The 12,370-nt window shown below is 34.8% G+C and overlaps 1 protein-coding gene across 1 annotated transcript; it reads right to left on the bottom strand.

Annotated features, from left to right (window-relative positions):
- Nucleotides 1-1,287: 1,287 nt before the first annotated feature.
- Nucleotides 1,288-3,837, bottom strand: LOC107584674 (endothelial cell-specific molecule 1-like). The gene is made up of 3 exons (XM_016271383.1): nt 3,426-3,837; nt 2,021-2,164; nt 1,288-1,877 (listed from the first exon to the last, which is right to left on the bottom strand). Exons 1-3 carry the CDS (start codon nt 3,730-3,732, stop codon nt 1,795-1,797), a joined length of 534 nt encoding a protein of 177 aa, XP_016126869.1. The 5' UTR covers nt 3,733-3,837; the 3' UTR covers nt 1,288-1,794.
- Between the last annotated feature and the right edge of the window lie 8,533 nt (nt 3,838-12,370).

Here is a 12,370-nt window from a genome sequence, read left to right as displayed (position 1 = left end):
AATAATTTCTCAGAGAGAGCACACAGACTTTTCAGTGCTTCAGATCTTATCAGTGAGGGAAAGTGTCATCATTTCCTGTATCTTACATAGTTGTGGGAGATAATTCCACCAATTTAAAGGCAAAATATGGTACGGTAACAGAGTTGACGCAAGAATTATGGACACACATTTTTATAAGCAAAAATTTAATTTTAAACAATTTAATGTTGTAGAATTAAGTAAATTAGTATTTAGGGCTTTTAGAAATAAAATTAATGAAATGTTACAAAAAGAAAAGTACAATAAAATATTTTGATTACACAATGATACGTGATGGAAAAAATGCACTGACTCATTCGGACAACAAGAAATCATGACTTTGAGCTATTTAATACACTTTTAACACAAATTATAATATTGCTATTGACTGTAACATCTTGTAATTCAAAACAAGTAGCAAATTATTAAAATAATTAAAAATATAACCATTTGAAAAAAAGCAGAAAGCAGACTTCGGACACCAAATGTACCTGCATCTACACCCATCTGCTGTACTGCAGGATGATTGGGTGTTTTCATACAGAAACCTCTGGAAAAGAGGTCTGCATGAACATTAAATACATTTTCAAAGTTCATATTTTATTTTTAAGGGTGTAAAATAATTGTTTTTGGTTTTGTACAAGTTGAAATATTTCTAATTGTATTAAGCAGAAGGCCTACGTATTTGTATTTGGGGCTAGTTGTCACACGGGGAAGTTGTCACAAGGTCTGTATTTGAGCAACTACGTTTTTCTTGGTGAATTCAATTTACACAATTCCCCCCCACCCCGTTTAATGTTAGCTAAAAATCCATTAAATTGCCTCAATTCAGTATATAATTTATATTTAGTATATGAATGTTCCTCCTGGACAATAACTGTGGTAATGTTCAGAATATTTTTTGTATTCAAGACTTTAATATGTGCTTATAAATATATTGGCTTTCAAAAATATTCAGTGAAGTTAAAAGTATGACATTTTGCCGCATTGTCTCTCCTATATCATGAGGCAATAAATAAAACTCGTAACAGTTGACTTAAATATTTAAAAAAGAACATTAGTTCACATAAGTTGCACGTTTTCCCCACTTTTAAAATGTTTTAAACAGATTCCACATAAAAAAAAGTGACTAAATAAAAAATGGCAAAAAAAACAACAACTGTGTATTTTTTCTCGTCGAATTCCATTGTTTTAATTTAAATCTCATACATTAAGCAGAATAAGAAGAAATCATATCATCTCTATCAAGAGGGTTTTAAAGCGAAGATTCACAGAGAATAATTTACACACAGATTAGAAGGATATACAGTCCATAATTTATAATAATCTCCTTGGTCTTAATATACCACATATTAAAACATCACTGTTAAGCATTACAGAATTGGAACTGAGTCTGGTATATCATCTTAGAGTATGTATTTCGTTAAATATGATATAATTGCAATACATTCATAATGTAAAAGTGTTTGTGTGTGTTCATTCAGTTCAACCACAATTTTGACATCTCAGTTATGTATTTCAACATAATTAGCCCTGTGGGAACATTCTTATTGTGATATCAAACTCTGGATACTTGCATGTTTATTTGTGTGCATGTGAATGCATGTAGACATGCATTGGAACAAAGACACAAGTGGCATACACATCTGTAAAATATACAGAATAAAAGCATATCTTTTTCTTTGACCCTTTTAAACATATTAAAATATATCTGTTTGGTCCTTTAATTTATTATGCTACATGTACACTGACTAAACAGAAGATTGAGAGTTGCTGTCAGCGAGGGGTGAGAAAATTGCGAGTGGAAGACCGGTTGCTGCTGGTTTCAGTGTTGCCGTCGCCTGAGCCCACTTCATTACCTGTCATACAATAATAATAAAAAAAACAATGAAATAATAATAATATTCTGCATACTGTCACTTTATATCAAAGGACACTCTTTAAATATATTTGTACACTTTTTATTCAGAAATCAATTATTTTGTGTAAACAGTAAACTCACCTTCACTTGAATGAGATTTCAGCATTGCCATTTTAGCCAAGAATTTAAAGGACAGACAAGCACCCGTTTCCCTGTCGCACAATCCACCTGCTTTACAGTTGCATGTTTTCCGACATTCCATGCCATAAGTTCCATACATGCAGTCTGATAAGAGAAACACAAACATGTTACAGCTAATTGAACCATTACAGGATCTGTATGACTATCTACTATTAGTACTTTAAGACTTGTCATTAACAAAGACTCTTTTTGAGGATATTTGCTCATTGCTGATCCAGTATTTGTGGAAAAGGATCAGAAGGCTCACTTATGTCTAAGACTCTGGTTAAGACTTAATTAAAAGACTGAGTGCGAGTAATTGGTGTGGAAGGTGTGTGTTCCCCTAGTACAAAGCAATGAGTGTTCATTCACCAACTCACGTTGTTCTTACATAATAGTTTAAGTAATAATTTAGGGGCCCTAGAAGGACTCCACAGAAAAGAGGCTTGGAGGCGAGTTTTCTTTTGTAGGCCGAACTGTTCTTTAACCTGTAACCTTCAGCTAATCTTGAGGATTTTGAAAAAAAATTGAACATCCTCCAAAAAAAATAAAAAATACAATTAATCTGCCTTGAACAGGTGTGAATTTGTCAGGACATTCTTTAACATGTATACAGAGACTATATATATAAGAAATGCATATATTATGATCATAGTTAAAATAATTATTTCACTTAACAGTTTTTTTCCCCTGAATTTGAAATAGGCTATACAAAATTATTTATTTGTATAGGGCATCACAGATGTAAAATCTTTGTTATTTTTGTTTTCTTGCATACACATTTTCTTCTACACAAAATGTTTTGAAATCCTTTTTTTTTGTGTGTGAAAATTGATAAAGACTATATTGATGATAGGAGACAGAATATTAAAAGGTTTGATTTCCAAGATACATGTATATGTCTTATTAAACTTCAGTGGAAAGCTATACTTTTAAATGTATAATTATATTATATATATTAAATATTGTATTCAATTTACATTATATTAAAATTATATTTTATATAATAATAGAATATAATTAAAATGATATTTGATATAATTCTAAACATTTTATATTTAGAAATCCATTAATACAAATACATTTGGAATTTTTCTTTTAATAAAGATATAATTATGTGTGTGTGTATATACATATATATATATATATATATACACACACACACACATAATTATTGAGAAGACTTGTAATTGAAATATAAAGAAATAAAGAAATTCGTCTCTTTAGTAATAAAAAAAATCTAAATAAATAATTCAATGTTTTTCTATGTCACTATTTCTAATTTATTTCAAGTTCTCAATCCTTTGAATATATGCCAATCCCCCCACAATCCCATGCCTGAGCAGGTGCACACATCAGCGCGTACCTTTACAGATGCCATATTCATCTCCATAATCATCCTCATCCTTGTAGAAGTCGCAGAAGAGTCCCGGTCCGCACTTGACGCCGTGCATCCCGGACACGGTGCGGTAGCAGTGCTCTCCCCGTCCCGCAGCGCAGACCTGGCAGCATCCGCAGTCATCCAGCACCGTGCGCCTGCAGCGCTGCGTCGAGCCGCACAGCGCGGGGTTGCATTTGCCCGGACAGTTGACGGCGTATTTACCAGCGGGACCCCACGCGTCAGCATCTCCGAGCACCATCAGCAACAACACCGGGATCGCGTACAAACGCATGACTTGAAGTGCTAGCGAACACCGCGCTGGATGCTGTCCTCGGGTCTAGTGTACTAGGGAGGAGCTGTCCTCTTCTCAGATGCGATAGTGAATGAAACAGCTCGGGCTGCATGGCTGTCAGCTTTAAGCACGTTTGTTTTGCACATAGTATGCCCTCGTCAATTTCCTCAATCCGGTGTTGTTGTCTATTTGCCAGCCTCCCCCTTCCCTGTTTTAGAAATCCGGCGTGGAAGTGGAATTAGAGCCGTGCTGCCATCCAGGAATTGATGTCATCACTGAAGTCTGGAGTTGTTTGTCTGAAGGTTTTTCAAGATGACCCTCGTGACCCCCAGGGCTCCTTGTTCCTAAGGTGAACGTGCATGACAAGATGTTTTTGGTAGCGTTAAAATTGTCCATAGGAGAGTCAATTTAAGTGTCTTCGGAGACTTGATTTACAGTAAAAAAATATATATATAAATTATAGACTATATAAATATATATATAACAATAATTTTATATATCGTTTAATAACAAGAAGAGTGTCTTTGTACACATTAATGGATTCATACTATGTAAATATAATATGTCCAAGCTTCAGCTTTAATTCTTTTAACATTATCTGCACAATTAAAAGAAGAGGCCCATGAACATATTGAAATATGTCTTGAAAGCAGTGGTGTAATGTAACGAAGTAATAATACTTTGTTACAGTACGTAAGTATGTTTTGGGAGTATCTGTACTTTACTTGAGTTTTTATATTTCAGCCAACTTTTACTTTTACTCCACTACATTTCCTAATTAAAATGTATACTTTTACTCCGATACATTTCCCCGAAGCATATTCGTTACTCGCTACAAAATAGTCAGAAGTCAGAAGAACACGGACTGCAGGAAAGCAGGTTTGACGAATCAGTGGTCTGGCGTTTGCAAGTTAGACTCCTAATAACACCTTTGCTCATGTATACAGTATATCTTCTGCGATAATATGGTAAGTGTTGTGATGTGCGATCTGACATTATCTATCGCCAAATCACACACACAGAGTGCACGCACGTTGATTTATTATTCTATTAAAACTCAAAATTCAAGGCATTCTAAATTGTAGACGGCAAAAATGCTTCTGTATGCATTTTATATTTATATAATTTAATATAGTTAACTTTATCTATATCACACAAAGAGCGCCATTTTTCTGCAGATATCAGCATGATAACAAATGTAATAATCATTTCATACAAGTTCAGTAAAGTTAGCAATAAGTGACTTACATTTTAGACATAATATTGCTTGTTTTTGCTCAATTTTGCCAAAGAAAATAGTTCCAAACAAAGATCACAGCACTGTTTTGTCTCTGAGCAATGGACGGTGTTTACTTATTGAATGAATCAGCTTTTTGAAGGAATCGGTTGAATAAATGATTCAGTGATTCACTCATTAACTCTTTGTTCCTGAATGAATCAGCCGTTTGAACGAATCGGTTGAATCTCAATGACTCTCTCATTGACAGTCACTTGCTGCCACCTACTGGCGGTTTTAATTTCACATTTCGACTATTTTTTATGTTTTAAAATCTTTTCAAATAACAGTATTCAACATTTTACATTAAAAACAAAACATTATTCATGCATCTGTAACTGCAGTTTAAATGCACCCATGTACCCTCTGAGATACATGAACTGTGTAAATACATCTAAATGCTATTTCAGATGCAGATTCCAGAAATGTTTTCTTAGGTTGGAATGAAAGACACTAAGTACTGGAAGAAGTGCTTCTTATTCTTACCCAAAAGTACAAAATGGAAGAAAGAGTTAAAACTGAACACAATCTTGCTACTCGAGCGGTGTATGAACATTTTTTTATATATATATTTTTTGCTTCTTTTCATTTTGCATTTACTTGTACTTTTACTTTCAATACTTAAGTACGTTTAAGATTTAAAAAATACTTTTCGTACTTAAGTACAATAAATATCACATACGTTAAGATTTTTACTCAAGTAATATTATAAACGGTTACTTCAACTTCAAGTCATTTTCTGGTAAGATATCTGTACTTTTACTGGAGTATGGCTTTCAGGTACTTTATACACCACTGCTTGAAAGTTATAATCGTGACCCATTTTAGTTCATGGTATAGACAAAATTGGCCAAACTTCATAAAATAATCTGCAATTCTCTGCCATTTTCTCTTAATCTGAGACATCTAGATACCATTTATGATGCTTTCAGAAATGTAAATGTTGTTAAAACTTTGACCTGATAGAAAATGTCTTCTTGAAATGGTTTACAAAACAGAATTCCGTTGAATATTAATGAGACATCTGTATAAACGCCATATGTTGAAAGTCAAACTCTTCAGACTCGGCAGTCAAAGTCCAATCTTGTCTTCATAAATACAGGTGCATCTCAATAAATTAGAATGTCTTATTTATTTCAGTAATTGTGAAACTTGTGTATTAAATAAATGCAATGCACACAGACTGAAGTAGTTTAAGTCTTTGGTTCTTTTAATTGTGAGGATTTTGGCTCACATTTAACAAAAACCCACCAATTCACTATCTAAATTAGAATACTTCATCTCAACTTTCTGTTAACATGCTTGGATACAGCACTCTGTGAACAGTCATCTTCTTTGGCAATGAATGTTTGTGGCTTACCCTCCTTGTGAAGGGTGTCAATGATTGTCTTCTGGACAACTGTCAGATCAGCAGTCTTCCCCATGATTGTGTAGCCTAGTGAACCAAACTGAGAGACCATTTTGAAGGCTCAGGAAACCTTTGCAGGTGTTTTGAGTTGATTAGCTGATTGGCATGTCACCATATTCTAATTTGTTGAGATAGTGAATTGGTGGGTTTTTGTTAAATGTGAGCCAAAATCATCACAATTAAAAGAACCAAAGACTTAACCTACTTCAGTCTGTGTGCATTGAATTTATTTAATACACTAGTTTCACAATTTGAGTTGAATTACTGAAATAAATTAACTTTTCCACGACATTCTAATTTATTGAGATGCACCTGTATATAAATTGGAAAAGAACACGCTCAGGGGCTGCAATGCAGGATATTCATCACTAAATGACGTTGTTGCATAAAACAACGGCAGGAGAGTCACGTGAAGGTTTTAACAGTGTGTTGTTAACGAACTACACTTTAGTATGCTCCTCACGTAAAGTAATGTTGTGGCGTATAGATGACTTTTGGTAGAGCGTAGTCGTATAAATGACGTTTGATTCTCTTATGGTGTTTGTTTGCGTTTAACCACATCCAACCAGCCTTATGCTCCCCAGACTCCAGTCCAGTAGTTGGTGGAAATGCACCATAAGTTGGTTTGCCAAACGCCAGAACAAACAGTGCTGTGACTGCCTCGATCAAGCTTTGATCAGTGTTGCCAACTTAGCAATTTTGTTGCTAAATTTAGCAACTTTTCAGACTACCCTAGCAACGTTTTCTTCCAAAAGCACCTAGCAACAAATGTAGCTATTTTTAAAAAACGTATTTGGCAGGTTTTAGCAACTTTTGATAAGTGACTCAAACGATAAAAAGGCACAATTTACCATTTCAATGACACAAAAAGAGGAAACCAAAGATGCCTAGCAGTACACACCTTACAGGAATTAAGTTAGCTGCTATTTGCAATTGTTTAATAGTAAGGGTAACCTTTATATTGCTACGAACAAATCTAAATTAACATATATAAAATATATATATATGTTTTTGCTGAGATTTGACACAATTTTGCATCGTGGTTACGTAATGACGTCATCAAGCAATGTCATCACAACATCATTTAGCAACTTTTAGCAACAAATCAACCTTCCTTTAGCAACTTCCCCTGGAAATTAGCTGGCAACACTGGCTTTGATTGTAAACACAGCTCACCTATTTTTCTGGAGTTTCATATTTTTGTTTGTTACTTTGTTGAACTTGAATCTTCATATGTCGTCGAGGATCTGGTGTAAGATTTTATCGTTTTTTAATATATGTAGATCTTATCTTACTATGAATGATTTCACTTTTCTTTATAATATCGCTTTACTGGCATTAACTGACAATTTAATTTAAAAAAGCTACAATTTATATAGGGTACAAATGATAGCCGGAAAACCCATTCCTTTAAAAACTAAAAAAACATTATCTAGGGGGGTTTGTTTTATATTTGACATATTTATATTTTTTCTTTCATTCTCACCGTTTCCCTTTAGATAATATCTGTGGGGTGCAGTAGTGGTTGGTGTATCTCAGATGGGACAAGTGGAACTTGTGGAAAACTCCCTTTTTTCATCTATGTTCTGTCTATTTTAAAGATAACTGTTTCTTTACAAATAGTCTGGGCCAAGTGTGCCTACAACTGCTGCCATATTTTCCTTCCCTGACTGCTTGCAGAAATGATCACAACACACCAGGCCGAGGAATGGGGATGACATACTGAGAAACATTAAAGCTATGGAGGAGATTTTGAGAGTTGTTGTTGTTCCTGAAGTGCATGAAAGCAGTGGGGCCTCAGAGATTCATCCTAGTGGACGATGTAGCATTTCATATAGCCATGAACCCTGTCAAATTTCTGTGTCATCAGACACTGTTTGTGTGGATGGATCACACATACATGGCCGAAACACCAGAGACACTGAAGAACAATTTAAACTTGGACAAGGGCAAGCTCACGGCTTACAGGAAACCCTACGATTAGAAGGCTGAAGAATAAAGTCACTTCTTGTACTCAATCCTTTCAGAATTAAGACAAGAGAAAAGACTTTCATTTCACTTAATTGTAATTTTATTTTTTGGAAATAAGTTATGTCTCAGTATGCCTTTGTTGGAGGTTTTGCAGTTAAGCAACATTAATGGAATGGGGCTCCAAATGACAAAAACACCATAAAAGCATTAAATTAGTGGTCTATATGAATCATGTACTATATTACAAGTCTTCTCAAGCAGGGTTACTAAAACTAATACCGTAAAAAAATCATTACTTGAAATAAAATATAAAAAACTTCAACTTCTTTCATTTCAGCTAGTTAACAAGGCAACATTATAGCCATTAAAAAAATACTAAAATGAAAATGAAAACAGAATATATATATATATATATATATATATATATATACATATATATATAATGTAATTCAAAATATTAAAGCATTTGTACATAAATCAGACTGTTTTAATCAGTAAGTTTTAACTCACTGATTCAATTTGTTTGGGATTTTGTCCTTAAACATAAAATTATTCATTAAAATTATGCTTTTATTAATGTCAAGCAAAATATTAAAATAGGTTGGAAAAGTGTTGTCAGAAGAAATGGAAATATTTGATGTCACTTTTCTCGACTTCAAAATGGCCACAGCCTATTTATTTATTTACAGAGTAATTCTATTTTTTTTGTGATAATTTGGGTCGCAATCATAGGTCGCAATGGGTAAAGCTCAAGGTTAGATGCATAGTGGGTTGTTTGACAGATCGGATCTGGTGCTTTCTGGTCCACCATAGCAGTTTCTTGGGGGTGATGTGGTGTAGTGGTTATAGATGGTAGGTTCAAACCCTGAAAAGACCAGGCCGTTTAGTTTTAGATGCTGATGTCTGTACTGGTTTTTACTGTTTTTAACCTTAAAGCCTCCCTTGGTGCACCAGCTTCATTAGAAGGACCATGCTGGTTAAACAGCATTGTTTTGTTGCTTAACAAAATGGTTTTACTTGTCTACCAGCTAGACAAGCACCAAACCAAATTAATTTTGCTGGGATTTTATGAATGTGCATAAGCTAGGGTGACTACACGACCTCCAGGGCAGGATTCCTAAATTGCTGAAATTGTCCAGGTTGTGGCTTTGTTTTCCTATTGTTTTCATACTTGCTCAAAGTAATGGCCAATAGAGTGCAGGCATTATACATAATCGACCAATCGTGGCATGCGAGAAGGTGGGACCTACAGGGAACGGTCCATAATGCAGTCCCATGTTTACTGCATCGTCCACAGACCTGTTTGCTCTGTAGGCAAACTGAAGAGGATCCAGCAAGGGTCAAGTGATGTCCTTCAGGTGGGCCAGCACCAGTCTTTCAAAAGACTTCATGACCACAGACGTTAGAGCCACAGGTCTGTAGTCATTAAGTCCAGTAATTTTGGGTTTCTTTGGGACGGGGATGATGGAGGAGCGTTTGAAACATGAAGGGACTTCGCATAGCTCCAGTGATCTGTTGAAGATCTGTGTGAAGATGGGGGCCAGCTGGTCAGCACAGGATTTCAGACAGACTGGTGTAACACAATCTGGGCCTGGTGCTTTTCTCCTTTTCTGCTTCCGGAAAAGTCGCAGAAATTTAGTCGCATTTGCGAGTGATTTACTCACAATGTAGAGGGTTGACATCAGATTTCTCTGACAGTCACTTTGGTTAAAATTAATGATTATTTTAGGTTTAATAAAATAATTATTTAGTTTCTCAATTCTGTGAGAGGAGAACTTCATCTTAGTGCATGTTGCATGACATTATGGTGCGTTTCATAATCAAAGTCTTTATTGTTTACTTTGAGGTCCAAACAAGTTGATCCAGAGCACATAACGGGTGCCAGACACTTCTGATATGAAAAAATGAAACATTTAATGTTTATACACAGTGTTCAGGAGACATTTTGCACTCATATTCAACACAAACCTCAAAGCTCAGCTTCGTAGTTGTGCTTATAGTATCTCCTTTGACTCTGTTCTCCTCTTATGCATTGAAACCTTGACATGCCCTATGTTTTGATGGCCTCTGTCTGAAATGTGATCAGACTGGATGGAAGTTTTAGTTGTCACAGTTGTCCTGGATCAGTCAGGTGTTCAGACTATCAACCCCCCAGGCCATTCTGATTGGCTGAATTCAATCTACTTCAGTCTTCAACAGAAGGTCAACAGTGATAGGCACTTGGCAATGGAAAATCTTGGCTAGACAGCTTTATGTTTGTCTGATTGATTCAAGCTCAGTCCTACACCTCTGTGACTGGGAATGACCCTGTGGTATATCTGTGCTCTCTGTTTTCGGTTAACATCTTTTGTGCGTTCCATCATTTGACTGTGGGCTCATTTGCATCTGGGTTTCCAAGAAATATACTTGAAAACATTTCAGGAATTAAGACAAAAGAGACCGCAGATTGATATGTTATTATAATCCCAATTTTTAATAGGGCGTTCTTGTTATGCAGCACTCTTATGAACTCTGTAAAAAATTGTTTTTAAATAATATGCTTGTGTTGTAATTTAAGAAAATATTTCCATAAAAAGATGTAGCAGACTTTCATGCTTTTATCATGCTTTGGTCAGATGTGATTATTTACACAAAGACTAAGAAAATTAACAGGATGCTAAAATTAGTAAGGCACTGAGAGTTTTGAGAGAACCAAGTTTTTTATTCTATCATACTGATGCCTGTAATTTTATCAAACTGTGTTGTTTTAAAGTTAAACAAACATTGCAACAGCACATACATCATAAAATCTGTTGCTAGTGTATATTGATATTTGTGCTGTTGTTTTCCCACCAAAATGATGTGACTTGCCAGAGGATAATGTTATTAAGAAGCTGGCTTTTAGTTAAAGGGATTTTACAAAAGTCTAATAGGATGGGCAGTGGTTTGTTTTGACGCTAGAGGAGAAAAATCCTTGATCTTGTCAAAATAAATATTTGATTAAATTGCCAGTTTTTCACACATTTTTTCCCCAACCTCTGAAGTAATTAAATATCATGGGCATATACACCTAGTATTTAATTATTATTTTTTTTTTTAATGGAAATAAATTATTCAGCAAGGATGCATTTAATGGATCATAAGTGACAGTTAAGACAATTATAATATTGCAAAATTCCAATAAATGCTGTTCTGTTGAACGTTCTAGTCATCAAAGAATCCTGAAAAGAATGTATCTTTGTTTCCACAAAAATATTAATTAAATAATTATCGCAACCAGGTAATATGCATTTACGTGACGAAGGCATAGCTAGCTAGTTGTAGGCTGTACTGTAGTAACTAACAGTAATGACAGTAACTTGCGATTGAGCGGGCGAACCACTGACGCTAATGCGCTTTAGTTATTATAGTTACAATTCTCTGCCTTTACACAAACTTTGAAACAAAAATCTCACCGACCACAAAACTTTAAACAGTAGTGTATTAAAACTAACTAATATGGTTCATTTGATTATTTTTTAAATTTTTTTTGATGTGACTTTAATATAATATCCAACACATTTGAACTTCTTAGTGGGAATAACCCAGCTGTTATTTTGTCATCTAGTTTAATGTGTAAAGCATACGCAACAGCTATCAGATCAACACTGGTTTAAAACTGTATGTCCTCTGTTCTATTTTTAAACATGCTCTAAAATTACTGTTTGGGTGCATAACTACTGTTCCTCTTTCTGATTATTAATAGTAACATGTAACTGAGGATTGTCTATATTTACACCCACCAGCGCATTGTACTCACGCCAATATGTCTGCAAAGTGGTAAACACCTCAGAGTGTAAGCTCAGCGTCTCTTTACATAGAGACATTAAGGACTTGTTATTGTCATGGTTTTCGTAGGATTAGTCAGAGTTCCCAGGGAATGTGACACTCGGTCCCACACCACCTCCCACATAACTGTGAAGCAGCTTTGAGAAGCATCCTTTTTATTTTTATACATACTGAAA

This window comes from Sinocyclocheilus grahami, unplaced genomic scaffold (assembly GCF_001515645.1).
Source record: "Sinocyclocheilus grahami isolate Dianchi unplaced genomic scaffold, SAMN03320097.WGS_v1.1 scaffold61.1, whole genome shotgun sequence".
NCBI lineage: Eukaryota > Metazoa > Chordata > Actinopteri > Cypriniformes > Cyprinidae > Sinocyclocheilus > Sinocyclocheilus grahami.
The sequence above is the reverse complement of the archived record's forward strand: the minus strand, read 5'-3'. Positions and strand labels throughout refer to the sequence as shown.